General features: G+C 36.6%; 3 protein-coding genes across 12 annotated transcripts in view; 2 read left to right on the top strand and 1 right to left on the bottom strand.

Annotated features, from left to right (window-relative positions):
- On the top strand, positions 1–24,613 carry hoxd3a (homeobox D3a). 10 transcript variants are annotated; one of them, XM_059499512.1, is made up of 5 exons: positions 1–334; positions 15,935–15,997; positions 18,446–18,987; positions 19,149–19,893; positions 24,237–24,613. In XM_059499512.1, exons 3-5 carry the CDS (start codon positions 18,546–18,548, stop codon positions 24,322–24,324), a joined length of 1,275 nt encoding a protein of 424 aa, XP_059355495.1. In that variant the 5' UTR covers positions 1–334; positions 15,935–15,997; positions 18,446–18,545; the 3' UTR covers positions 24,325–24,613. The 10 variants fall into 10 exon arrangements, with proteins under 10 accessions (XP_059355495.1, XP_059355500.1, XP_059355494.1 ...); XM_059499511.1 differs by lacking the exon at positions 1–334 and adding an exon at positions 3,015–3,341; XM_059499515.1 differs by lacking the exon at positions 1–334 and adding an exon at positions 8,489–8,621.
- The window catches only part of atp5mc3a (ATP synthase membrane subunit c locus 3a), a 330,629-nt gene that overhangs the window by 263,198 nt on the left and 41,607 nt on the right, over positions 1–25,824 (bottom strand). The gene's annotated exons all lie outside the window — the stretch shown is intronic.
- On the top strand, positions 6,065–8,356 carry hoxd4a (homeobox D4a). Its single transcript, XM_059499523.1, has 2 exons — positions 6,065–7,632; positions 8,054–8,356. The coding sequence occupies exons 1-2, from the start codon at positions 7,164–7,166 to the stop codon at positions 8,353–8,355; spliced, it is 771 nt and encodes a 256-aa protein (XP_059355506.1). The 5' UTR covers positions 6,065–7,163; the 3' UTR covers position 8,356.

Consider the following 25,824-nt stretch of genomic DNA (forward strand, 5'->3'; position numbering starts at 1 on the left):
TCTTCATGACCCCTTTTCCTGATTTCCCAAGCGATGAATTTTCCACTACATAATGTGGCTAAAGGCTCCAAATCCAAAATACATAGTGTGCTCATATATTTTTAAACATGTAATTTTGCTGTGTACTGCTATCTGTGTCAGAGATCCAGAGGACAAACTTTAGGCTTTGCTAACGTGTTACTGATTAGGTATGTTGTCATATGCTATGGGTGCTACAAGAGTTGTATTTCTAACCAGAGCAAGCAATACAGTACTGGACGACTGAGTTGAAAGAAGCTTCATAATATTCACCAGCAGCGCGGGATGCAAAACATGGATTACAGGGCTTTGTTTGGTAAGTTTCGATTTTATTAGATTGTACGTGCTGGACAATACATGCCATCGTCATAGCACAGTCAGAAATTACCAGGAGGTTTTTGGTTTGCGATAATAATTTCAGATTGTTACAGCAACATAGGGATGTTGATTGAAAAAAAAAAAAAAAACTCACAGTGTATTCTCTGTTTTGCATTTAAAAGAGAAACCAAATAGTAAATGTTGTAAGCTTCCTTTTGGATTCTACTAAAAGCTTTTATTTTTTATTTTTTTATTTAATGTTGGCCTAGCTTTACTAGATCTTCATTTTAATCATTTGACAGAAATGCTCGATTTGACTCACAGCCTTGAATATGAACAATACGAACTTTCTGGAAACATTCTTAATTCAAAATAACCGATTTTAGTATTGCTGTGCTAGGATTTATCTCGTTCGAAAAATAAAGAAGCAAATCTTTAAAAATTCTAAAATGAAAAACAAAACGTTTTGTAATTTTTTAAATGATGACTGTTCATTGGTTAATTTTATGACCTATTCTTCTTGTAATTTTTTGTTTTAATGTTGACACATCAATTTTATATATTACAATGATATATATACAATTGGAAAAATAAAATAAGTGTCAGCATTACAATGTAAAAACGCAAGAATTATTTATAGCCTACATACTGTGCATAAAAACAATTATTTACATCGACTTAAAATATTCAGACGTTATTGTTTATGTAGCTTTAATTACTGGATAAAAATAGCATTCACGGAGTTTAAGAAAAATGTGGAGAAATAGAGAGATTCTGAAAGTGTGTAAAACTGTGGAGGTGCAGTTGTTGTGTGTTTTAATGTATGCCTCCCTTAATGGTGAGAATGGCGCAGTTTTTTGGGGAAGGGAGACAGGGTCTGCGGAACAAAGACAGTATTTCACAGTCAGCTGACAGGCCGCTGCAGAGGTATTTACAACCCCACTGCAATGCGGCAGAAGAAGCAAGAGGAGCCTACAAACGAGATAACCGAAACCAGAGCAATACCCACTCATATCGGCCTACACATTAAATGCAATTACTTTAGGACGCACTTCAAATCAATTTTTATTTTTTATTATTATTTTTATTTTATCACAATACAAACTTGAAATGCTAGCAAATAATTTATTATAATATTAAACTGGATATGTACGTATAATTCTCGTAGAATAGTTACAAATTATTTTCATCTGTTGATAATCATGCGATGCGCATTGTTGTTGATGTATCTTTTGTAACCAATAGCTATACAGTGTTATTTACAGTGTTGCCTTTTAACAAAACAGATCACATTATACATTAGATATTCTCAACTGTGCATGTGCAAATGTGTGCAGCCTAATGTAGGCCTAAGCTGTATTCTTCATACATTATTTGAATAGTGATGATATTCAAAGTATGCATGCAAAATAGTTATGTAAGCACTTCCTGTAGTTGTTCAATGCACAATTTCTGTATGAGCAGCTATGCAAAAAATATATGATCCGTGACTAGGTATACGTTAGCCATGTACAGAGCACCTAGGTATTGTCTGCTTTTGTCAGCAGGCGGAGCTGTTGTCTAACACTCTGGGATTTGCTTGCCCCGCTAGCTGCAGCTTTGTCCTCGAGGTCGTTTCCTGTATCTGTGATTGGTTGTCGCAGTCACGTGATACAAAAGTCACACAGTTCTCTTATTAACTGATAGAAACACACATTTTTAGAAACAAAAACAATACTTTCAGGTTCTGCGCGAGAATAGTCGGAATTAATTCATATTTTATTTAATTACTGATTGTTATTTAGCCGATTCAGTTTCACGTCTCATCATTTTTTCACTGTTGGTTTACAAACAAAAGTTGATTTACATTTTAATAGTTTCAGCATTACAATCATAGGCTTTAACTATCCAAAATATTAGCATAAATAATAATAATAATAATAATTATATATATATATATATATATATATATATATATATATATATATATATATTACAATATCCAAGTGTGTTTGAAAATCTCAAAACACTCACAGTCACTGCCTTGTAAACACATCTCATGTCTCTTGAATGAGCTGTAAAATATTTTGAGTTAGGCTATCAATCGACTAATCAGTTGACTTTATATTCATCTGGCTGGATAAAAAAAACACTCTGTGGTGAGAAAATATATCCTACAGTAAATGTTACTTTTTATAGCCTATGTATTTATGTTTATATGTATTTACATTATATTTATTTATTTATTTATTGATTTATTTATTTATTTATTTATTTATTTTACTCAGTGCACAAGAACTTTCCCAATGGCCATTTTACATAAGTCGACAACTCGCCATATATTGCGCTAATGCCCCTCTCTCTCTCTCTCTCTCTCTCTCTCTCTCACTAGGGATGCATTATGAGTATTTTTTTACCTTGAATTTACAGTCAGAAAAAAAATCTCTCATTAGTTCACACATCAGATATTTTTTTAAACACCTCATTTATGCTAGAAGTGAACTGTGGCAAAATAACGTGCCAACTTAAGCAATGTTTTCCACCCTTTTAAAGAAATTGCCTACAACACCGACTAATGCTACTTGGACAAGAACGACAAGAAGTATATGCCAAAATATCCTATATCTCAGACATTAGTCTGCTAGGATACAAGAAATAATCTCTGGTTTTCGACAGTAGTTTTCCCCCCTTTGAGTGCAGTGAATGCAAATTGAACCCCGTGTCTTTATTTCCTCCTGAGATCAGAGTAATCGCCATTATTGAATAAGTGCAACTTTCAGGATTATTTATGGCACCCGCGCGCTGTCATGAATGGCTGTGGGGAAGCACGTGATACCATTAAACTTTGTTTTATGGCCAGGGAGTTGACAAGCCAAAATATAATTCACATTGTATATTAGAAAGGTCGTTCAGACGGTTTAGGAAAGATCCCAGTATGGCTGCAGAGCAAAGAGGCTCCTCGCTTATTTTGATCATGGATATACAAACTTATCGATGTGCTTTACGTGATACTCCTGCTTCTGGAGGTAAGCGTGTCCTCAGTGCGTGGCTGAACTTGTGCGTGCTTGATCTGTGCCATAATGTTTAAGGTGGTTTCATATAGTCAGACTCCAAACCAGCGCTGATTTGTTTCTGTGAACTCCTCTTGTGTTGTTGTGCACACTTTTGAGTGGTTGGATAACTTATGGAGAAAAAAAAAAAAAGGTTGTAATGGAGGTGACGTAAATGTTATGCAGTAGCCCGGTTTTTTGGTGCAGTTGTGGCGCCACGTTATGAAAGATTGTTCCCGTCGCTCTTCATGGAGTTAACTTGTATTCAATTCAATTATTATTATTATTATTATTATTATTATTATTATTATTATTGTAGCCTAAGTTAAAATGCACATTTTCGATACAACGAGGGCAAATGTATATTGCTTTACTTTCAAATTATTTGTTTCTAATTATTTTGTTGGATTCCAAGTGCGAAATACACATAGGCCTATAACGAGAGCTGTCTTTGATTACCACATATTTAAAAATACGACCAAACCTTTTATATATATATATATATATATATATATATATATATATATATATATATATATATATATATATATATATATATATATATATATATATATATATATATATATATACATTAGACCTGCAAATTATTGCTACGTAGTTACACCTGTTGTGCAGTGCTCTTCATTGTGATAAAATAGTGTATCCTACTGTTTATTTCTAGAGAGAAATATGGATAAAAACGAAAACCAACTAAATCATTTAGTCGATACACGCGCTTTCATTACATATTACTGAACCTTGTAATAAGCAGGGTTTCTGGTTTTTATTGGCCAGCTCTCTGGCGCCCCCAAGCAAAAGAATCGTACGTTCTGGCCCTAAACAATCTATACATTGTGTTAATTATTTTTTTCCTGAATAAGTGACTGTTTAGATTGTTGAGAAAAACACAAAAGAACAAAAGTCCTTTTCATTAAAGCCTGAATTAAATGGTCTGAATTAACAATAGCAAAGATGTCCAATTTAATGTGCATGTTATAAAGGTAGCCTTGACAAAAAATACACAATTTAGTCACTGTTTTATCCAGCTTTACCATTCCAGTTAAATAATGATTGAGAGTTTAAATTTGCTATTTTTTTTTAATTAAACATTAATCAGCTAAAATATATCTGTGCATTCTAATCCAGATATTTTGAACTAAAGCGTTTGAGAAAGATCAGATATTTAATTCGATGACAGCCAAACTGGGGCTAATTCTCTTGTGAGTCAAATATGTATTTATTTATTATTATTTTTAAATAATTAAATCATAAAACTGTCGATTATTAAATAATTGACCATCAATCCTTCATACAAAAAAAATATTTCCAACTTCAAGTCGAGAGTTAAAATAATAAAAACGGTTCGTACTACAGAAATCGCAATGTAGCCTACATGCGAATTATTAATAATAATAATAATAATAATAATAATAATGCAGCAAGATATCTTTTCATTTAAAATCAAAGGTCACTACAATTGGTGGCTGTCTCTTTCTTTTGTTCATCAGTAACTCGGCTTTGACCCGCCTGAACAAGTCGCATAGCAAGGTGAAACACGGGTCACGCTGTCTAACTAAAAATACATAAATACATCTATTAAAAAGGTACACTGTCTAGCTGCTTGGTAAGTATATAAAATACAAAAATTAGTATAAATAAAGTTAATATATTTATAATAATAATAATATCAAGAATAGATGGCCTGCGGAATTCTGAAACTATTATCATTTCTCTTAAATCTAAAAAGCTATGATCACCTGCTAAAGCTCATGCTCTAACACAGTTAAACAAGATACAGCTGGTCAAATTAATCAAGCTATGTATTTTGTATCTGAATGGAAATTCATACGATTTTTTTTTTATATATAAATAATGCTAAATCCCTATATAGGAAGATAAATAAAATATATTAACGTCTTTGTTAATAAAATTTAGATGCAACGACAAGCATTGGAAAATATTTTTAGATACCGAGAGTTTTGGATCTTATATTTTTTAATAGATCCAAGCTTTTGGGGCACCTTTTCTCTGGTGTCCGCGAGCGAAGGACCACAGGAGCTGGTTATCAGAGAGGAGGTCATGCATTATCCATGAACTTTCCTCCTTTTCCGGTACCGCTGTCGCCTTGCAAAAAATAATGAAACTTTGTGATGTGTGTTGTAAATGATTCGGCTTGACCTTTCGACCTTTAGCCTTCCTTTATATGCTTCTTGACGGTATCCAAACAGCACACGGTTTTGAGGCCACCTGATCAATTTGAACGCAATGACAGCATCTCACAGTGAGTAGAATTTAGCACAAATCATATACCTGGATGAATATAATAATGTGTTGTATAGAGATAGGCCTATAGAATGAGATCATTTTTATTAGTGTGATTAGTCACCATTTATTTCATAAATTTGAGCGCAGTGCGCAATGTCTGAGAAACGGAGCTACGGGGCTCTATTTGGAGATTTCCACCCTTTTAAACCACTGTATTATCAAAAAGAGTGTTAAAAAGCACGGAACCTTGTAGTGTAATCTTGGAAATGAATTATACGTAATGGGACACTTTTAGAACGGTTGCAGTAACGAATTCAATGTATAAAGAATTGTAATTTTTTCGTTTTGTCTGTTGAGCCAATTCATGCCGTCGTCTATATATACCCTGTAGAACCGAATTTGTGTGAAAAAAATGACAGTCACAGATTCGATCCTAGGGGAGTATATGGTCGATGCAAGAACCTCGAATAAAACTTTGTGTGTTCTGAATCATTTTCTGCCATCTAATGTACAGGGGATACATGCAAATGAGCTAATAGGTGCTTTGGAAAACGGCATCTGGCAACGAAGAACCACTTTCTTACTGGAGAATATGAAATGATAAGCATTTAATTGCTTGATTGCATAATATGATTATATGATTCTGATTACGTGAACTGTCATGAAACGCTTTGGTCAGTTGTGTCAACCTTGCCTCTGTTTACGTGCTGGTGCTTTGTACTGCGTTTCTTTCTGTTTTCAGTAAAACAAGTCAACATTTTTAACCTTTTATAGCGTTGAACTCTAAGTGAGAGACAGGACAGAGGGCAAAAATGAACGTGAGCAATATTTTGAAAAACTTTAACAAACTTTGCACATAGTCTAACCTTATGAACTGCCAAGTGGCTATTCTGTTGTATGTGGTGTTTGATTATTGATTGGCACGGCGCATTGAAGGCGAAGCAGGGCGCTCTTTACAGAGAGCTGAAAGGATGAGAAGCGCTGGAACGATGAGACTCCAGTAACTTCTGCGTGACCTCTACATGACAAAGACGGTCTCCATCAATTGTCTGCTGGCTTTATGTGACTCTTTTTGTGCCTTGGGCCGTTTTTTATCTTTTGTCTTGTTTTGTTTGTACCAGTCAAATTCCCTGGGTTGGGTTTGATTTAGCTTGGTTGAATATTAATTTACTAAATGGACCAAATACACATATGTGATGCACATACATGTTTTTATATGATATCATGAAATGTGTAATAAGCAGGGATACTCTCCCATGTGATGATGGGCATTGCCAACTGGATCTCAATACACAAACAGAATTTGTCTTTTTTTATTTTATTTTCTATCACAGATCGGGTATTAAATCAATTCATTTTTTATTTTATAGCCTATTGTTACCGTCCTAATTGAGAGATAATGTGAAGTTTGTGAAATCAGCTACTAGGTGTGCACAGCTTCTTCTCGGTTGATGGAGTCCCTCCGCCTCGATTGGCCGAGCTGGTCACATGGTAGCCTAACTTTATTCAGTTGACAGCAAGTAGGAGGGCTTTATGGAGGGAGGAAAAAAAGACAACTCGAGAAAAATTAGTATTTCCTACCTTCAGAAATTAATGGCCATGAGTTCGTACATGGTGAACTCCAAGTATGTGGATCCAACATTTCCTCCTTGTGAGGAATATTCTCAGAACAGCTATATACCTGAACAGAGCCCAGGCTACTACAGTCCGTCGCAGGACACTGATTTCCAGCATCCCGGCATCTATTCACGGTCAAACTACTCTGAGCAGCCTTACAGCTGTAACACTGTCCAGGGCTCGTCGGTGCAGCCTCGGGGTCATGTGCAGGATCCAGCCGGCCACCCGAGCCCTTACCCCGCACAGACAGAGCAGTGTCCTGCGGTCCAGATATCCGGACCGAGGACTTGTGGACCACAACAAAACACAAAGAGCCAGAACGGGATACCAGCCAAGCAGCCTGCTGTAGTTTATCCATGGATGAAGAAAGTGCACGTTACTACGGGTAAGAGTCAACTCTCTTCACTGTCTGTTTGTAGGCCAGCCCTATTCTGCTGTTTTAGTCACAGTTAAAACCATTCATTGAAATATTTATGGGTTCCTCTGAAGGGGCCGCCAATTACACCAGCCATAAATTTTTATTGCTTAGGAAATAGGCCGCTAGCTGTGTTGGACACTACTGCAGCCCATTGAGTCCACTTGGCCCAAAGCTTTGAACTGAATTATTTAGCAGTGGTAAAGTTTGAAATTATTCCAGTGCAGAATATTTTTTGGATCAAGTTCGAGCAAGTGGGTATTTTTTATTTTATTTTATTTATTTTTTTGTTAAAGTTCACGCATTAGGGAAGCGATTGGTTGGGTTGTTTTATTTTTTTTATTTTATTGTTCTTTTGTTTTAAACATAAGTGTGTTTTTGTCTTTCTCAGTGAACCCGGATTACACGGGACCAGAACCCAAACGTTCTCGGACAGCCTACACAAGACAGCAAGTTCTCGAACTAGAAAAGGAGTTTCATTTTAACAGGTATCTAACAAGACGGCGTCGCATTGAGATCGCGCATACCCTCTGTCTCTCTGAGCGACAGATCAAAATCTGGTTTCAGAACAGAAGAATGAAATGGAAAAAAGATCACAAACTCCCTAACACGAAAGGAAGATCGGCGTCAGCTGGAAATCAGCATGCACAACACGCTCAGAAGGACAGCCAGACAGAGATTACAACTTTATAAGTGGATATCTCTCCCTCCCGCCAGATGTACAGATGAACTGTATGTAACAGACAATGCTTCATTTGACATTGCATGGTAGCAAATCATGACATGATGGGTACAAGTGCCAAAAACTGAGAAGCAGAAGCACACACCACGACTAAATGCAGCGTAAAAGCTGCTATGCATTAAAATCCCAAATTTCGATATTTACAGTATTGTAACCCTTTGCAACTGAGGCAAAGAGGATATGATGCATCGAATGATGATTCACATGTCACCACGAGGTACAGTAAAACATTATAAAGCTCACGCTATTTTACACAAACTTGCCAAATTTGTTTCAGAGCATGGTTCGTTTTAGTGTCCCTATTTACACTTTTATTTGTAACTCTGTATATCACCCGTTTCCTCTTTTTAAAAGCATTATGGCAAGTTTACGCCTATGGCGAGTCAATTTATCCTAACTTAATCATTAAAGAAAGTAAGTAATGTCCAGCATATAATAAATTACGAATGTCCTAGGTGTTTTATGTACTTAAGTCGAGTGGTAAAATTAAATAAAATTAGTTAATACTGAGGGGAAAAATCGTTGCCTGGGAAATTATTTATTTGTAGACTGAAAAACTGAAGACATTTCCTTCTCAACCTCGTTTATTGTGCGCGCCTCATTAAAGGTTTACTTTCTAAAAGCCTATATCTCGGTCAAAGGATTTTATTGTGTAATTTTTAAGAATTTCGTTACAGACGTTTTATATTTGTTTATTGCAGCTTTTAAAATTTGTGTATTTAATCGAGAGAAAAAGTCTCTTTTTTTACACGAATATTCCATGCTTTATACTCCACTAGCTATAAATCTCGCCCGACATCTTTGTAAACAATATAGCTACAGTTGCAGAAGCAGTATTCCTGTCTTCCAGATGTTGCCTGAAATTCTTGAAAATCAGCTTTGTATTTTCATTTTAGATACACTTTTAGTCCTCAAGATGTTTGAACCCTCTATTTATTAAATGTTAAAAAGCTTTATGTTCTACGTGAACGTAAGTATCCGTTCAGTAATTTTCAAATTCAGTTTTTAAGTTCTTAAATATATGTATATATTTCTGTATATTGTGCATATTTTCTACATGCATATTTTGCAGTAATTAAATAAATAATATGCAGAGAGGTTTCACTCAAACTCCGTCATATTGTGTTTAAAACAGAAACTCAGATTGGAAAAACACGTATCAAGCACTTTCATACACATGGTATTTTTGAAAAGGAATTGGTGTTAAATCTGAAATGTTTTCCAACAGTGATTAAACTTAGTCGCTCTGCTATCATTGTGGTGTGTTTGTCTCCTTAAACAAAAACTCGAGGCGTACATGCATTGCGAAGGAGTCTTCACACTGAAGCCTTCACGTTGAGAGCATGAAAAGGTATTTTTACAGAAGTTCAACAAAAGCCTCGCGGGCAGGTTCATCTAGAGGACAGAGTTTCTGTTGCATTAGACGCTTCTGAGCCTCGAGCATTGACCTGTACACTCTTGACCTGATGGACCTTCAGTCAGTTCTCCAAGACGCTTTTGCGCACAGATGCACAAAAATGTGTTTTTGTGGAGGACGGGGTGCTATAATTTTTTTAGGGCTGTATTTATATTGGCTTGCCTTACAACGGTGATTATTTGCCACACCGTGTGACATTTAGAGTTTGTAGCGTGCTTTATCAGTTTCTGCCTGCGTCCAGTATATTAAAACCACGGTTATGCTGCAGCTGCCCACGATTACGATAACTGTGAAACTACAGTCCATCAGCTTAAGGTATTTTGCTTCATCACGAAAAAAATCAAGTCAAAGCATTATTGACAAACTGGAAGACATCCATTTTGGTATCCGTATATTATTAAAAATACAGAGAATTGTAAGCGATCATTAGGCTACTATGCTAAATAACAACCGTTTATAACATTCAAATATTACACAAAAACGTCTCTTAGTTTTGATTCTTTTCTTGCTTTTGTTCTCAATGCCTAAAATTGTTGTCCATCAGCACTTGGAAATGTTTGTGCTTGCGGTATGTGTGTGCAGTGTGTGTTTACCACATTTTGGGAGGAAAATATGTAGCCTACCCTGAAGTGAGGTTAACATGATAAAATCTCTCAAAACCTCCGTTTGGAGGCGTTCTCGTTTGTAAAAGCATTGGGTCTATATGAAAATCATAAATAGAGGCTTTTTAAAAAATTGTACAAATGCCTAAAGTTTTCTGTTAGGGTTAGGTTATAATATTTATAATTAGGTGTATATAAAAATCATGTGTCCATTTAGGTAGCCAAGTAAACGTGTGTGAGAGACAAAAATAGTATTAATAATTTTATCAACTTTTTCAATTATTTGCAAGTAAATTGTTTGTAGGTCTATAATTTAATGTTACAAATGCTGTGGAAAAGTAAAGACCTTTTATGTCAATAAAAGCCACTTCTATCACAATCAGAGAGCGAGAGAGAGAGAGAGAGAGAGAGAGAGAGAGAGAGAGAGAGAGAGAGAGAGAGAGAGAGTAAGTAAAGCAATACGCACTTTCAGGGAGGACAAATGTAAAGTTTATTTCAGGCGAAACATCTACAAACATGCATGTTGAGTAGTTTTCTGAAAGCATTTTTTACAGCAATTATTTTGCTGAAAAGGGAATAATATATTGCATATGCATGGTCAATAGTGTACCGACTATACACGTCTCTCTCTCTCTCTCTCTCTCTCTCTCTCTGTGTGTGTGTGTGTGTAAATATAATTTCTTATTTATATGTTGATATGTTCGTGTGTGTGTGTGTGTGTGTGTGTGTGTGTGTGTGTGTGTGTGTCAAAAAGCACATATACAACATCCCAAATATCTATTTTTGTTTAATAAGCCTTGTGCCTATGGTGAAAACCCGCCACGCAGGGGATCGCTCCATTGTCTTCGCTTCCAGTAAGGCTTTCTGAGTATTGACCTGGATGTCTGAACAGAATAAATGAGAGCCATACGCAGTTGCATTTGTAATGACACTGCACCGATATAACGCCGCTAACACAATGCTTCTCAAACGGCCATTTTTGATTTCCAGCTGTTCGTTGAAAATGTCTTCGCCCGTTAACAACCCGTTAAGATAAATCAAACTGCGCTGTCGACATCCCAAGATAGAATTCGGTATATGGTTCCGTTCTAGCCTATATCTTTTTTGTTTGACCACGTGATTGTCTAAATAATTAATGCAGCACGTCCCCTAGAAACACGGCGTCGTCATTAATCGCAAGGACTCTATCAGACTTGAAAACTGAAGAGATCCAAGAAAATAATATCCAAACGGTCCTGTATCTCACCCCATCGCAACCTGGACACTCGTACAGCTTTTCAGCCAATGGAGCATCGGTAGGTAAACATTTAAGATTAATATTTGCACCGAGACAGCGACTAAACATATCTGTCAGAATTTTGATAAATAGCGTCCTTTGATTCGGTCTTCTTCGCGGACAGACTGAAACAACTTCAGGCTGATTGTGATTTTTTTTTTTTTTTTTTTCTTGCTTAAAGAGCCTCAACATGAAGCGCTCCCAATCTAAATCTGTATCAATAATAATACAAATTGTGAACTAATTTTATTTTTAAAGCACTGAAGACAGACTTTAAGGTAATTATTTTCTCATGTAATATAATGTTATATTGATGCATTTGTGTATGAAAGATGTGGAGTCCAGTACGATAGTGTTTATTGTTTAGCCGCCAGGTCTTTAACGAAGGCCTCTTTGTGATTTATAATCCGTCAGAGATGCTGTTCTTTGCCGATTTAGTGGCGATTATTTGCGGAGACGTATGTGTTTGCTTAAATAAAAAGGACATGCTAGAATTCATTGTCTATCTGGGAAATCATCACACAGCCCAGTTACTGACGTGAAGTATTGCCGGAATAAATGCATGTTGGATCCTGACAATTCTACAAAAATTAAAACAAAAACAACAATAGCCTATCAACAAAACAGCATAAGTAGTACACACACACAGAAAAAAAATGGCATCGATCCAAAAACAACATTTCATTGATGTCAAAAACCCCACAATAGCCATTCGTTTAGTAATGGAGCGTTATGATCGTGGATCTATCCATAAAGTGTCTCGAACTGCTGGAGAGGGATGACGGTGATCTGCATCGTTGTAAATCATGCTCAGTAATTCCTGAAAGGGCGAGAGGCTGTTGGGGGCCGGGCGTGGACTGTAAATCTTTCACTTTTATTAGCCCGTGAACATATGCTGCAAGGGGAGACGACTCGCATCCTCTCCTCAGGACAAGCCTGCGCTCGGCCGCGTTCCCAACCGTTTCATCTCCATCTTACCATCCAGCTACACATCCATGCAGCACAACCGTAGAACAAGCATTCTGATTCAGATAACATATAACATAACCGACCTGCATTTAACCTCTCAAATTCTGTTTTATGGGTATTTGCATTTGTACTTTAGAAGCAATTGGAACAGAGAGTTAAAAAAAAAAAAGTAAAAAAAAGTATTTTAATGCACAACTAGTAAAGATATAGGCACCGAATACCCAATTTTACATTTCATGCTTGCATATTGATCAACACACACTCTTGCTTTTTGAGAAGAACAATATAGAATTTGGGATGATTTTGATGAATCTCTTTGGTTGAGGAGGTCATACATTGCTGTCATTGCCTAAACCATAATAGTCAAACAATATTTCAGTGGTTTCTTGTAGCCTATAACAAACGGAGTTCTGTTCTAAACAGTACTGAGCAAAGAGGAACAAAAAATAAATATATATGATCATCTTCATTAAATTAAATTAAACTAAAAATGCATAATGATGTTGCTTTTTTAGCAACAGTCTAATCCACACGACTATAACACTGCGTTTAATGTAAAGAATTAAAATGAATAAAAAGGTGAAGATGTTCAGTGAGTCATTGGGGTGTGAAGAAAACTAAAGCAAATGTTTCACAGATTATCCAGTTATTTGTCTTTCAATTAAAGACAACGCAGTGCTACAACCTTTTTTTTTTTTTGGCTTCATTTGAATATTGGTTTTATTATTATTTTATTATGCCTGGGTTTCAAATCCATAATAGATAAGATACACTCCGATACAGTGGCTGAGGAAGCAGCGAGTTCTTGTGCAAAATGATTGTACAATGATGCGAGGCTGGAGGGAATGTTAGTGCTCTTGCTTTTAAAAATGTATTTGTGAGGTGAGGCTGGTTGGAGTAACAGTCTCAATCAGGACAATCTGCGATCCGGATCACGTGAACAAATATGCTTGTATTTTAAGGCAGCGCCTTTATTTGTCATGATAAGGTTTCCGAAATATACTAATGTTGACTCATTTGGCGAGCCTGCCTCTGTAAAACGTTCACTTTTTTTCAAATGGGAAGTTGATTGCAAGTAATATTTCGTTTTGGAATAAGAAGACCTTCTTGGCTTTTTATTGGTAGCTGAGTGAGTGGCTCCCATTCTTTCGGGAATACTGTCTGCATTGGTATATGGAAATGCCTGGAAAAGCGCGAGATCAGTTTTAAGACAGTACTGTCTATAGACAAAGGGTGAAGGATATATCCGAGCAGCCAAACTGAGAGATATTGAGACCAAGAAGCACGGCTTTATAATAAATTGACATCACAGGTAAGCAATTGCATGGCAAAACGTAACCTTTAAGCGTGGGTTTACAATAGGCCGGCGTGAAAATATGATTTATTCCATTCAAAGCAGCTGATCTTTATTAATGTCGTCGCCTTCCAACTAAGCAAGTGCGATTTGAAGACAAAAAGTGAGACTTGTTTACAGATTTGCGCAACCTTGACTATTTTAGATGGTTTGCATGTAAGCTGATTTCAGTCATAGAACATTAGAGGTTATTTTAGCTGCTTTATTTGACATATTCTGCTTTTTGAAGTTTGCCATACACAGCATAAAACATCTGTGTCATACATTGCGAGATCGTTAATCACAACATGCATTTATTCAGGCAATACTTCACGTCAATAACTATGTGATGACATATGTGGGATAGGGAAGACTATTCTTTTAAACATACATGTTTCCATAAATTCAAATCATTTCAGTCTCTGATTTCGATTTAGTCCAAATTACTAAGATTCAAACACTCAAAAAATAACATTGCATAAATTCAAATTCTGAATGGGAACCATATTTCTCATGCAATAAAAGAGTCTAATAAGAGTCTCATATGAATTAATTTCATATGTAAAATTAAATTTAGGATACGAAGTAGATTTTATTGTTTCAAATGAAGCAAAAGCATACTATGCCAAGACAGCCTAGATGTTTGAAATCTAAAAATATATGGTGGTTTACAATTAGGTTTTAAGACGTACGATTTCTAAACTATCCCCGAAAAGAATTATTATTATTATTTATGTTAAAGCCCGTTTTGCAATTTAATGCTATTATTAATAACAGGTTTTTGGTTTTGATAATTTATAGCCTACATTTCACAAAACATTAAGTTCTGTAATTGCATGCTTCTGCATTGTGCGATATCTGGTAATTAAGTTTAAACTTTGGAATTAAAACCACAAGAATTTGTTTTCAATTTCTCGCATTTTTTACACATTACTTCTAATATAGAATTTTAAATACTAGGACCTAAAGTGATAGTCATATATAAAAATTCTACAAAAGAGACAGACTTAAGCATCCAAAACAGAAACAAATATACATGTATATATTTAGAGACCGACTTCCAGAGTCCATTATTTTTACAGCCCATTGTTCTATTATGAGTACCAAACTTACCGTGGGAGTGCGTGGGCGAAAACACTGTTGCCTAATAAAGACAGACCGTGTTCGGCTGCACTGGTCGCTACATTTATCCCATTAAGGCTTTGAACATGACACATACGTTGAAAATACTGGCTACGTACATTTTCTTGTTACCGGTACTTTTGCCAACGTTGCGGTCCATCACCAAACAACAATAATATTAATACTATTACATATCCCATAGCCTTTATCAATGGTGTTGTCCTCGTCTCAAGATTTCGAAAGGATTTTCAGAGGTGCATAGAACAGGTCATCTGTCTAGTTGGATGAAGATTACAATCTCGTCTTCAGGCTCTCGCTTGGTTTTAAAATCACCGGTGAAAAAGTTATGTGGTGTGGATTGCATTGTGACTTAAGTCCCTTCCGTCCGTTGTTCATTAATCAGTGAGTTATTGGAGAGGGAGCCAAAGGTCACCCAAAAGGCTTATGAGTGCTAAATATTTTGGCCAGCATCTCTTTGTGTAAAATCGCTTATGTCAGTTTTTTCCCCTCTCCCAGCTACAGCTTTAACTGCTCCTAAAACTATTCAGGTCTTCTATAGAGGCGAAATAAATTCGTTCGTTAAAAAAAGGGAAATCATGTAAAAATGTTATACATTTGTGGTATTAAGAAGTCAACGCAGATGGCCTTGAATTCACATCTAGAATGGGAATTCTGTCATATTGCAATTGAAAATGTAAGGTGTTGACCATATTCCTACTCAGAGGCAACTTACAGAATCATGAATATAACGGGGAGCTGGAAGAAAAATCCGATCAAGAAACTGAGATTTAAAATATGTTTTATTCTTCAGGTCGCCGTCTAAATTATGAAGATCGCTTGAGGAGAAACAGAGGAGAGAAAACCACAGACTGCGGTAAGATATGTCTTGATATTTTAATTTACACTGAAATTAAATAATAGTAGCTTTATAACCTGCGGTGTATTGTCCTGTGTCTCTTATTTCACAGCTTACAACACAGACAATAATAGGCCTGAAAAAAGAATATACGTGGTTTTTGTGTAAATACAAAATTCTTTTGAAGCTCTGGGCTTAAACAGCAAATTAACAATTTAACTTGAACAACAGTTATTTACGCACTTTTACCAATGCATTTTGAGGTACACAATATATTGTACACGATAAATACAACATTTACACTTAAAGCAAAGTATAAATGCAAAAGCATAGCTCTCTTAGATATATAAAATACATTTAAAAAAATAACACAAACATGCAAGCAGGAAAAAAACAAGAACAAATATTTCCATCCGCACTTTCTTCTTAATCTAGAGTATGTCCTTTACTAAAATCCACATCTCTCCGCGCAGTTGTGCAAAAGTGTGTTCCATTACAAGCGGTTAAAGGAGGTTCAAGACAGGAGTGTGTGAATTAGTGCAGTAGCTGGATTTATACTGGCGGGCTGCTGGCGCTGGCTTTAGCGGGACATTCTTGCCCCCAGCCATCCTCCTACGCTTAGAGTTTTACCCCTCTGACGGTACCAAGTCTTGAGGAGAGCTTTTCTTCTCACCCTCTGTGAGGCATTTACGGCTGTAGTATGGCCAGTCATAAATTTTGGCGGCCTCCACAATGACAGGTGCATTGATATGTATTGTGCGGAGCTTCAGGCCGTCTAATAACTACTGTATTGAGCACGAGCTACAGTCACTTAGGTGAAAGCTATCTTTAGAATAAGACTAGGAGGAAGACGGCCAAGTTACAAAGAAAGAAAGAAAGAAACAAAGAAAGAAAGAAACAGAAAATCCGTTGTGTCTTTGTGGTGTATTGCAGATTTGAATCTCAGTTTGTTGCTAGCAGACTTTGCTATCACATACGAACCAAATCTTATTTGCATACTTGAGTGCTCCACCTCTAACAACTCACATCATTTTAACAAGACTATCTCCGACCAAACCATGCCGTAAAATAAATATTAAATATTAACTAGGAATTTAGGAATCGATTGAGTTCCGGTATTACAGAGTGTCCCAGAAGCTCCCTAACAATCCAATAAAAGCTATACACTGTTTATATGTATTAGGTGCGAAAGGATGACATTACTGACACTAATTTGCGTCCCTATAATTTATATCTCGGACTTTGATTTATTTCCATAAAGGCTAAAGATTGCATTTTCGTATAATGTTCACAAATCCAAGAAATAGAGTGCATGGAGCCCTGTCACCAGTTATATCGAAATTCACTCGATGAATTTGTAATGTACGACTATGCTATGAGGCCGAATCTTTACGTAATGTCAAACTACGTGAAAGATGCACAATTTCAGGTTTTAGACAAACAACCGCTGATCTTATATATATATATATATATATATATATATATATATATATATATATATATATATATATATATATATATATATATATATATATATATATATATATATATATATATATATATATATAAGTTATTTTACAACTGGGAGATTTATTCACACACACGTGTATATAAATATGGATTTTTTTTTTTTTTTTGCTTAAATTATGCTTAAAGTCTCAAAGAGTCAGGGAAGAATGGGATATTGTTTGCAGAGAAATGCTGATTCTCCTTCTGCTGCCTTATAGTTTCACTCAATGGGGTACTTTTAGCACAAGTTAAACTTTAACCGCCTTGTGGCATTCATGCCGAAGTTCTGAAAGTGAAAAGTCAAAGGGGTTTATCTTACAAAAAAAAAAAAAAAAGAGAAAGCCCCTTGGTGAAAGATGGATGGAAGTTGGTAGTTCACAACATATTAACTTTTACTGTTTTATGTGCTTTAAATATTCTAAAACATTTAATTTAAAACATGGTGCAAATCTGTACATTCTGCCCTGATTTGAGAGGCAGGAGACCATATGTTCTGTAGAGCAATAAGACATTGACTGGACACTTAAACAAAATGACAAAAAACTACAGTTGATAAGTCAGTTAAGGGAGCAACATACACTGAATAATATTTTTTGAATACTATTTTGAAGTATTTTTCACTACACAACTTTGTCCTGCCATCTTTACCATAGTGCATTAAGCAAACAACAACAACAGGTAAAAAGAAATGAAAGAAATGAACAAATTTAAGAGGAGAAAGGGAATACAGCTGACTCCAGAAACTAGAGTTGGGTAAAAATCTATTTCCATCTCATATTAAATATTGAAAATGCCATGGGCTGTTCTCAATTGCAGTGTTATATGTTTAGAATGAGGAAGTATAGTTCTGTGTATGCAGATATGGAGGTTTTTAGTGAGTACCACAGCATATCACTGTAGCACCTCATGACTGTTTGAAGTTTAAATTCTTAGCTGATTCATTTTCTTTCTTAACAGGTCAAAGGACAGAAAATCTGTGGGAAGCTCCTATCACGTGATTGACAAGTCCATGCAACTGGACAGGGGTTCACAGGCTCTCTTAGTTTGAACCTTCGCAATGCAGAAAGCCACTTATTATGACAATGCTGGACTTTTCGGAGGATATTCGTACCCTAAATCTGACTCCTATACATATGGTCCTACACACCAAGGCTTCTCATCCTCCAGCATGGAGAACGACTTTCAAAATCCAATCTGTCCCATCCAAACCACGTCAATCCGGCCACCAGCACATAAAAATGGAGACATCAGTGGCAGCTGTATGCGACCGAGTGCCAGCCAGGGCAACAGCCAAACAGAGAGTATCAGTGAGCAGCAGCAAGCCGCTCCTTTAGCAGCCAGCTCACCCAGCCCTAACAGCAGCTCCACACAAAAAAAGAAATCTCCCAGCACCACTGGCTCCAGTACTGCCACCCCAGTCATAGCCAAGCAAATTTTCCCTTGGATGAAAGAGTCACGCCAAAACGCAAAGCAGAAAAGCACCAACTGCCCAGCTGCAGGTATGGATTGTTTGTGTGCAATGCTTTTCTCTAAGACTGGAGAGAGCTCCTATGATTATGACCTAGTTTGGTTTGTTTACAGTAGGCCGTCTCTCTTTGGCCTTTAAGTGATGTAATAGGCTGTATAACAATTAATGCACTGCTCTGCTCTCTGTGTTCAGGAGAAATCTGCGACGACAAGAGTCCACCCGGCCCTGCCTCGAAACGAGTGCGCACTGCCTACACCAGCGCCCAGCTGGTTGAACTGGAGAAGGAGTTTCATTTTAATCGCTACCTGTGTCGGCCCAGAAGAGTGGAGATGGCTAATCTGCTCAACCTCACCGAGCGCCAAATAAAGATCTGGTTTCAGAACAGGAGGATGAAGTACAAAAAAGATCAGAAATCTAAAGGCATAATGCACTCTCCCTTAGGACACTCTCCGGACAGAAGCCCGTCGTTAAGTGGCTCGAATCACATTGGATATTCTGGTCAGCTTCCAAACGTAAACGGCCTAAACTACGACGCGCCATCTCCTCCGTCCTTCGCCAAACCGCAACAGAACATGTACGGCTTGGCAGCCTACACGGCGCCACTGGGCGGCTGCATACCGCAACAGAAAAGATACCCGGGAGCAGAGTACGAGCACCACAGCATGCAGGGGAACGGGAGCTTTGCGAATGCCAATTTACAAAGTAGCCCTGTTTACGTCGGGGGAAACTTCGTTGATTCGATGCCAGCGTCGGGCCCAATGTTCAACCTCGGTCATCTTCCCCATCCCTCATCCGCTAGTGTGGACTACAGCTGCGCGGCTCAGATCCCGGGTAACCACCACCACGGACCGTGTGACCCCCACCCCACATACACAGACCTCAGCTCTCACCACGCGTCTCAGGGAAGGCTGCACGATGCACCCAAACTGACGCATCTGTAAGGATCCCATCAGTGTTTAAGCGAAACGTCGCGTTTTTATTACCTCACTAGTTAAACTAATTTATAAAACTACACTCCGAGAGAAACATAACGTATTATCCTGTATTATTCTGATTGATATTACTATTACTGCTACGATTGTCATTATTTTTAATAATAGCTGAGGTCCATTTCTCTTGACTGTTGAAGATACACACGGATGTTTGGTAGTTGTTTGGTTGTCTGAAGGACTGTACTGGCAAAATGAAGGCAATTTCCATAACGTACTGTTACTTGAAGGTAAGTTCTGTAGATTTGACGGTATAGGCATCCATCTTTATAGAGATGGGATTTGTAGAGGAAAAAAAAAAACATTGCATCTTTGTTAAGTCGTCGGTTCCTCGTGGGTTCTTCATTTGATCCATTAAAATACCATTATTTATTGTTTTCCTCCAAGATTGTACGACAGACATTTATCTTGAATGAGTACTATATTTATTATTTATCGTTTTTAATGCACATTATTTATCTTCTCATGTATACTATTTATATAACAATTGTAGAATTTATTTTGAGCAGAAGCCGTTGACATTTCGTTGAACTGGTGCAAACAAGGTGATAACGTAGGACTGGCGAATTTCTTTCTTCATTCGGTAATAAAATATTATGAACTGAAGAATTAAAAATAATTTCGAAATTGTAATAATTATTATTACATCCAGTTATTGAAAATTTGGCAATCTCTGATTATCGCCATGTCATCATGTTGCTTAAAAACACCAGCACAGAACGACACATCCTCACGTTCATTATAAATGTTATTTTGTAAGTTGCACTGTCCAAGCATAAAATGATGAAATGGTAACGATATGGAAATGTTATATTTTATTGTGTTAAACATTTTGTAAATAAAGTGCTTAAGCTAAATGAAATTGCAAATGCTACATCAATATTAATGTATTTTCTTTTTCATACTTAGTATATTTTTAGTATATTTGAACAGTTTCATATTGTGTGTATATGAATGGATTTCAAACTTGGGTTTTGCTCAATTCATAAGGCGGAGACGCCATTTTGGAAACATAAGGATAGTAAACAAAGGAGACACCTTCTCTCTCACCCCCATCCAGATGCGCGTGAATGTGCGCGCGCACGTATCACGGCTGTTCACAAAACACAAAAGCAAACCTCACCATTGCATTTATCTTAAATTTGAAGAGAACTGCATAACCATAAAACGTGAAAGAGATTAGCGGAGGGTGTATTATGATTTAGGAAATTGAGTTTTCACAAATATAGATTTAAGATTTCCCGCTGGTTAGGGTAGGCTACTTATTAAATAACTTAATGTAAAGATTATGCCTTTCTATGTTAAACTGGTGCAATGTGCAAATCTAAATTGGATTTTCTGGATGGTGTGCACAAGTGTTGTAATCTACATCCCAAGTTTAAAGTATTGTTAATACTTTTTAATGTTTTTTTGTAGACTGGGAGCTCAGTAGAAATTGTGATACATCATAAGGCCCAAAGCAAGTGTTTTGTCTTATAAACAGTTTGATATAACATTAACCTGCACCATTGCGCAAGCATTAATACATATAGGTCTATGTATTTAAAAAATGCACCTTATAATGTGGTAATGAATAGCCTAAAGCGTCACTGGCTTTGTAAGCACTGGCAAGCCGTCTCTAACAGAATAGGCTCTTTCCCGGCTTCCCCCTAGCGAGGCATTTCAAAGCTCATTAATCAAAAACTCGTCGCTTTCAGTCTCGCTACTGATTCCAGCTCCTTATGAACAAAGCTTTTTGCTTTCTCAACGGTGGAAACACATTTCAAACTGCAAGAGGCCAAACTTTTTCCTAAGAGAGAGAGAGAGAGAGAGAGAGAGAGAGAGACTGTGACAGCACACTCTGGATGAGAGAGAACTCAAAGCGTAGTGGCATAGAGCTGCAAAGGCTTTAACCACAGAGGGTAAGGACATAGATTTTTTCACAGTCTCGGTTATTAAAATAAAATATCGGTCTATTTAATAACGACTAGATAACAAAGAGCAATGCCTACATCGAATGGGGGGTGGGGTCTAACTAAACAAATTTTCTTAAGATTTGTGCACTGGAGGAAAGTGTTTAAAAGAAAAAATAAAGGCCTCTTATCAAATGTAACATTTGTTTCCTGTGGCTATATATGCTGTTTTGTCCATCTTTAAAATGAATTTTGCTTGCCCTATATAGTGAAACGATACGTTTTCTTCGATCATCAGGAATTTATTAGTATTTTCAGTATTTATAAGTTCTATTTACATAGGCAGGTATCAATTAGATGAGAATGTAAAAAAAAATAAAAAGTTAGGAAGGTTTCATTGCACTGCCGCTTAGGAAAAAAATTATTTGACACAAAAATAAGTTAGGCTAATCATAAAAAAGTGAGTCCTAACATTACACGCCTCTTTGTACTTCTGTAATAAGGGATAATAATCAATAATAACACATAGCCTACAGCCTGAGTAAACCAATTAACAAATAGCTAGCCTATATGACAAATATATTCATAGGATATTTTCAAAAATATCGGGACACGATTTTATATTTCTGATTAATTGGGCCACATCAATTGGAAGCCAGCCTGCTTTGATGCTGCTATGAGAATGTTCTAATAATAATAATAATAATAATAATAATAATAATAAAACACATTTAAAATATCAAAGTGATATTTAGGTCATCTTGTCTCATCAGAACAAGAAACAACCCCCCAAAACGGCCTGTTAGATTTGATTAGCAGTCAAATCATTGTCTCTTGAGCTCTAAAACACCAACCCACTAACCAACCATCGTTAGCCTATGTGAAAATCAGGATTTAATCGTGCATTTGTCTTATGGATATAGAAAACCATGCTTTCCCTCAACGGGTTACAATTTCTCACGGGTCTGTTCTTGAGCAAGTTGAACAGTGCGGCTTGCTCATATTTTTAATGGGCTTTGACATAAGCAACCAATTCACTGTTACGTTCCATAATGTGAGCCATTACGCTTTATTTCACTATGTTCTATCGGCTTAGAATAAAAGCGCGTTTGATAACACGTTGCAGAAAAATAGTGCAAGTCTTAGTTTGAGCGCTGCAGTTGTCATGGGTATTTGGTAGCTTGAGGTCATCAATCACTGATTGTGCACAATTTTCCTCGACAGCAGTTCCGAGTCTTCCGAGGGCAGAAGCCAGATGCGCTGCGTCTATCTTCAGCTCAAAAGGGACAAAAACCGCAGAACCAAGCATTCAATTCATCACACGCTATAATGATGAGAGAAGCATTTAGAATATTTTAGATTATTCTTACCTATGATTCTTGAACACAGAACACAGTATAGCCGGAAACAAACATATATTAGTTGAATTTAGATTAACTAATAGGTAGAAAATATGGCATTAACCCCTGTGAAGAGAGTAATTTATGCGTTTCAGCTTAATAATGTGCTTTACTGTTAATGGCCTGTGAATTCGACATTGAGGCTCCTGACAATCCTGCAAAAGAATTTCAGTTCGCTAGCAAAGCAAATAATGTCTTGGGGTTGGTATATAAATTCATGAAATGAATCAGATCCAGATTATTATTACTACGCGGTGAAGCGCTCTGAGAAACAAAGATATAGACTGAGCACTATAAGCCCCCAGGCCAGCCGACACATGGGTCGCTCTCGATTGGTCAGAGTAAAGCGAGGCCCCTCCCCTCGTTGTTGTAGGCAATATTTACATGTTGAGACAGAAAGTACAGTTAGGTAATGAAGACAAGCAACGCGAGCTATCATTCACCGTTTAAAGTGTCGCTTTAAGAAACATAATGACCTCGTTCTTCAACTGTTACCCGGGTGGGAACTTTATGACTTTCACGGCCAAGTACTGTCAGGATCAGAGGAAGAGTGCGCCCCCGTCTTACCCCGGAGGCACCCGAGAGGGACTGACGAGAACCATTCTGGATCATCATGTCAACACCCGATTAACCTCGAACCTGCTTCAAGGTTCTTTTGAAGTGCATTATGATAGAAACGCTCGTGAGTTTAACTGCAGTTTATGCATGCTGCACGGAAACCTACACTCATCTCAACAAGCATTGCTCCAACAATAACTCTGGAGAAATACAAGTTTAGGCAATGAGATAAAACGCATGCTTATTAGGGTGGCAGCTCCCAACGTTTTTCTCAGGTAGGTTGCGACATTAGTTTAGCCGTCAGAGCAAACAGTAGACTTGGATTGATATGCCAAAACAGTATGTTTGGATGACGTTTGTTCGTTTTAAAATGTGGTATTATACCTACAACACACAATGTTCATATATATTTTTTATTGCATTGACTATACTTTTTTGCAGGCAAACACTGCTGCCCTCACTATTTTCACCAAACAACTCACTGAACTGGAGAATGAGTTTCACTTCAACTACTTGTTTAACTACTTAAACAAATTAAGAAGAACCGAACAAGTACCTGTGCAAATCAAGAAGAACTGAAATAGATCGCGCTGTGCACCTGAGCAGGACCCAGGTGAAGATCTGGTTCCAGAGCAAGCAGATGAAGAGAAAGAAGGAAGGCCTGGTTCCCCCATCTGCTCTGTCACCACACTGCTCTCGCTGTCAAGATGAAAGTGCCTGGAACTGTAGCTACATCAAACAAGCAGTTCATTCAAACTTTACTCATGGTGTAGATTCTAGCATCTAAATGCCCTTACTGATTTGCATGAATATGTCATGAATATTAAGCTATCCTGAAACTGTGCTTTTTAAAAAATTAAAATTTTGCCGCTTTAATTTTCAATAGTGGATACATTTTTAATCGTTGAACATTTGCTTTGAGTAGAGAGTTTATGAAGTGAATGTCACTTCACACTTCACTTTTCACAAGTGCACTTTTAATCACAACAATACACTCCTAGATTATTTTGATCTCAAGTGTTCGGTGTTACTCAATTTTTATAAAAGTTCTTATAAAATCACTGAATTGAAGTCATGAACTAATAATAGAAAACAATTTTTCTACTAGTGCTTTCAAACTTAATCGCGATTAATCGCATCCAAAATAAAAGTTTTTGTTTGCATAATATATGTTTGTGTACTGTGCAAATGTTTTATGTATATATATATATATATATATATATATATATATATACATCATATTTACATGTCTATATTTATATTCATATAATTTATATTATAAATGAATATATTCAATACATACTTTTTATTTCTTAAATATGTACATGCATGTGTGTGTATTTATATATAAATAATAAATATAGACAGCACACATACATATCTTATGTAAACAAAAACTTTTTATTTTTTTATGCAATTAATCGTTTGACTGCAATAATATCTACCAATCCATGTTAAGTGTCCAGACTGATATTATTATCAGCAGTGATTTTTTACAGAGCAAATGCAGCGACTTAATTTCAGGACTGCAACACTTTTGTATTCCAGTTCGAGAGACTGAAATATTCCTACAGGAAATGTTAACAAATGACAAGCCAGGTCTTCTTTCAAATAAAAAAGTTGATTACATTTTATGTTGGGTGTGAGCTCAAACAATTAAAATAAGAAAAATGAGGGGGTTACACAGGGTTGTACACAGATCAGTTCAATAGAAACAATCCAAGAACTGTCATTACTGAGCACCATATCCTTCTTTGTCCCCTCTGTGCCCTGAGTTTGACATGACATGATCTTGTCAGCCAAAACATACTACTCTGAGAGCAGTGTGTATGACCGATTAAACAGCATAGCTTGACTCATGTATAGTTGGTTCTTTTCCAGGGAACAGTATATTTGCTCTTCCTAAAAGTCAGCATATAAGGTCAAACATGTCTGAATCATTGCTGAAAAAGCACATTCCTGAAGTTTAGTTGTAGAGCAATGCCCTTCCACCAATTTCTCTCTTTTTAGAATGAGAAAACGACAGAGT

The sequence above is a fragment of the Carassius carassius genome, chromosome 19 (assembly GCF_963082965.1).
Source record: "Carassius carassius chromosome 19, fCarCar2.1, whole genome shotgun sequence".
NCBI classification, from domain to species: Eukaryota; Metazoa; Chordata; class Actinopteri; order Cypriniformes; family Cyprinidae; genus Carassius; species Carassius carassius.

Coding starts and splice junctions, on each gene's coding strand:
- hoxd4a (XM_059499523.1), top strand. CDS start 7,164: ATGGAGGGAGGAAAAAAAGACAACTCGAGAAAAATTAGTATTTCCTAC. Junction 7,633..8,053: donor GAAAGTGCACGTTACTACGG/GTAAGAGTCAAC, acceptor TGTCTTTCTCAG/TGAACCCGGATTACACGGGA.
- hoxd3a (XM_059499512.1), top strand. CDS start 18,546: ATGCAGAAAGCCACTTATTATGACAATGCTGGACTTTTCGGAGGATAT. Junction 18,988..19,148: donor CACCAACTGCCCAGCTGCAG/GTATGGATTGTT, acceptor CTCTGTGTTCAG/GAGAAATCTGCGACGACAAG. Junction 19,894..24,236: donor GCACCCAAACTGACGCATCT/GTAAGGATCCCA, acceptor ACTTTTTTGCAG/GCAAACACTGCTGCCCTCAC.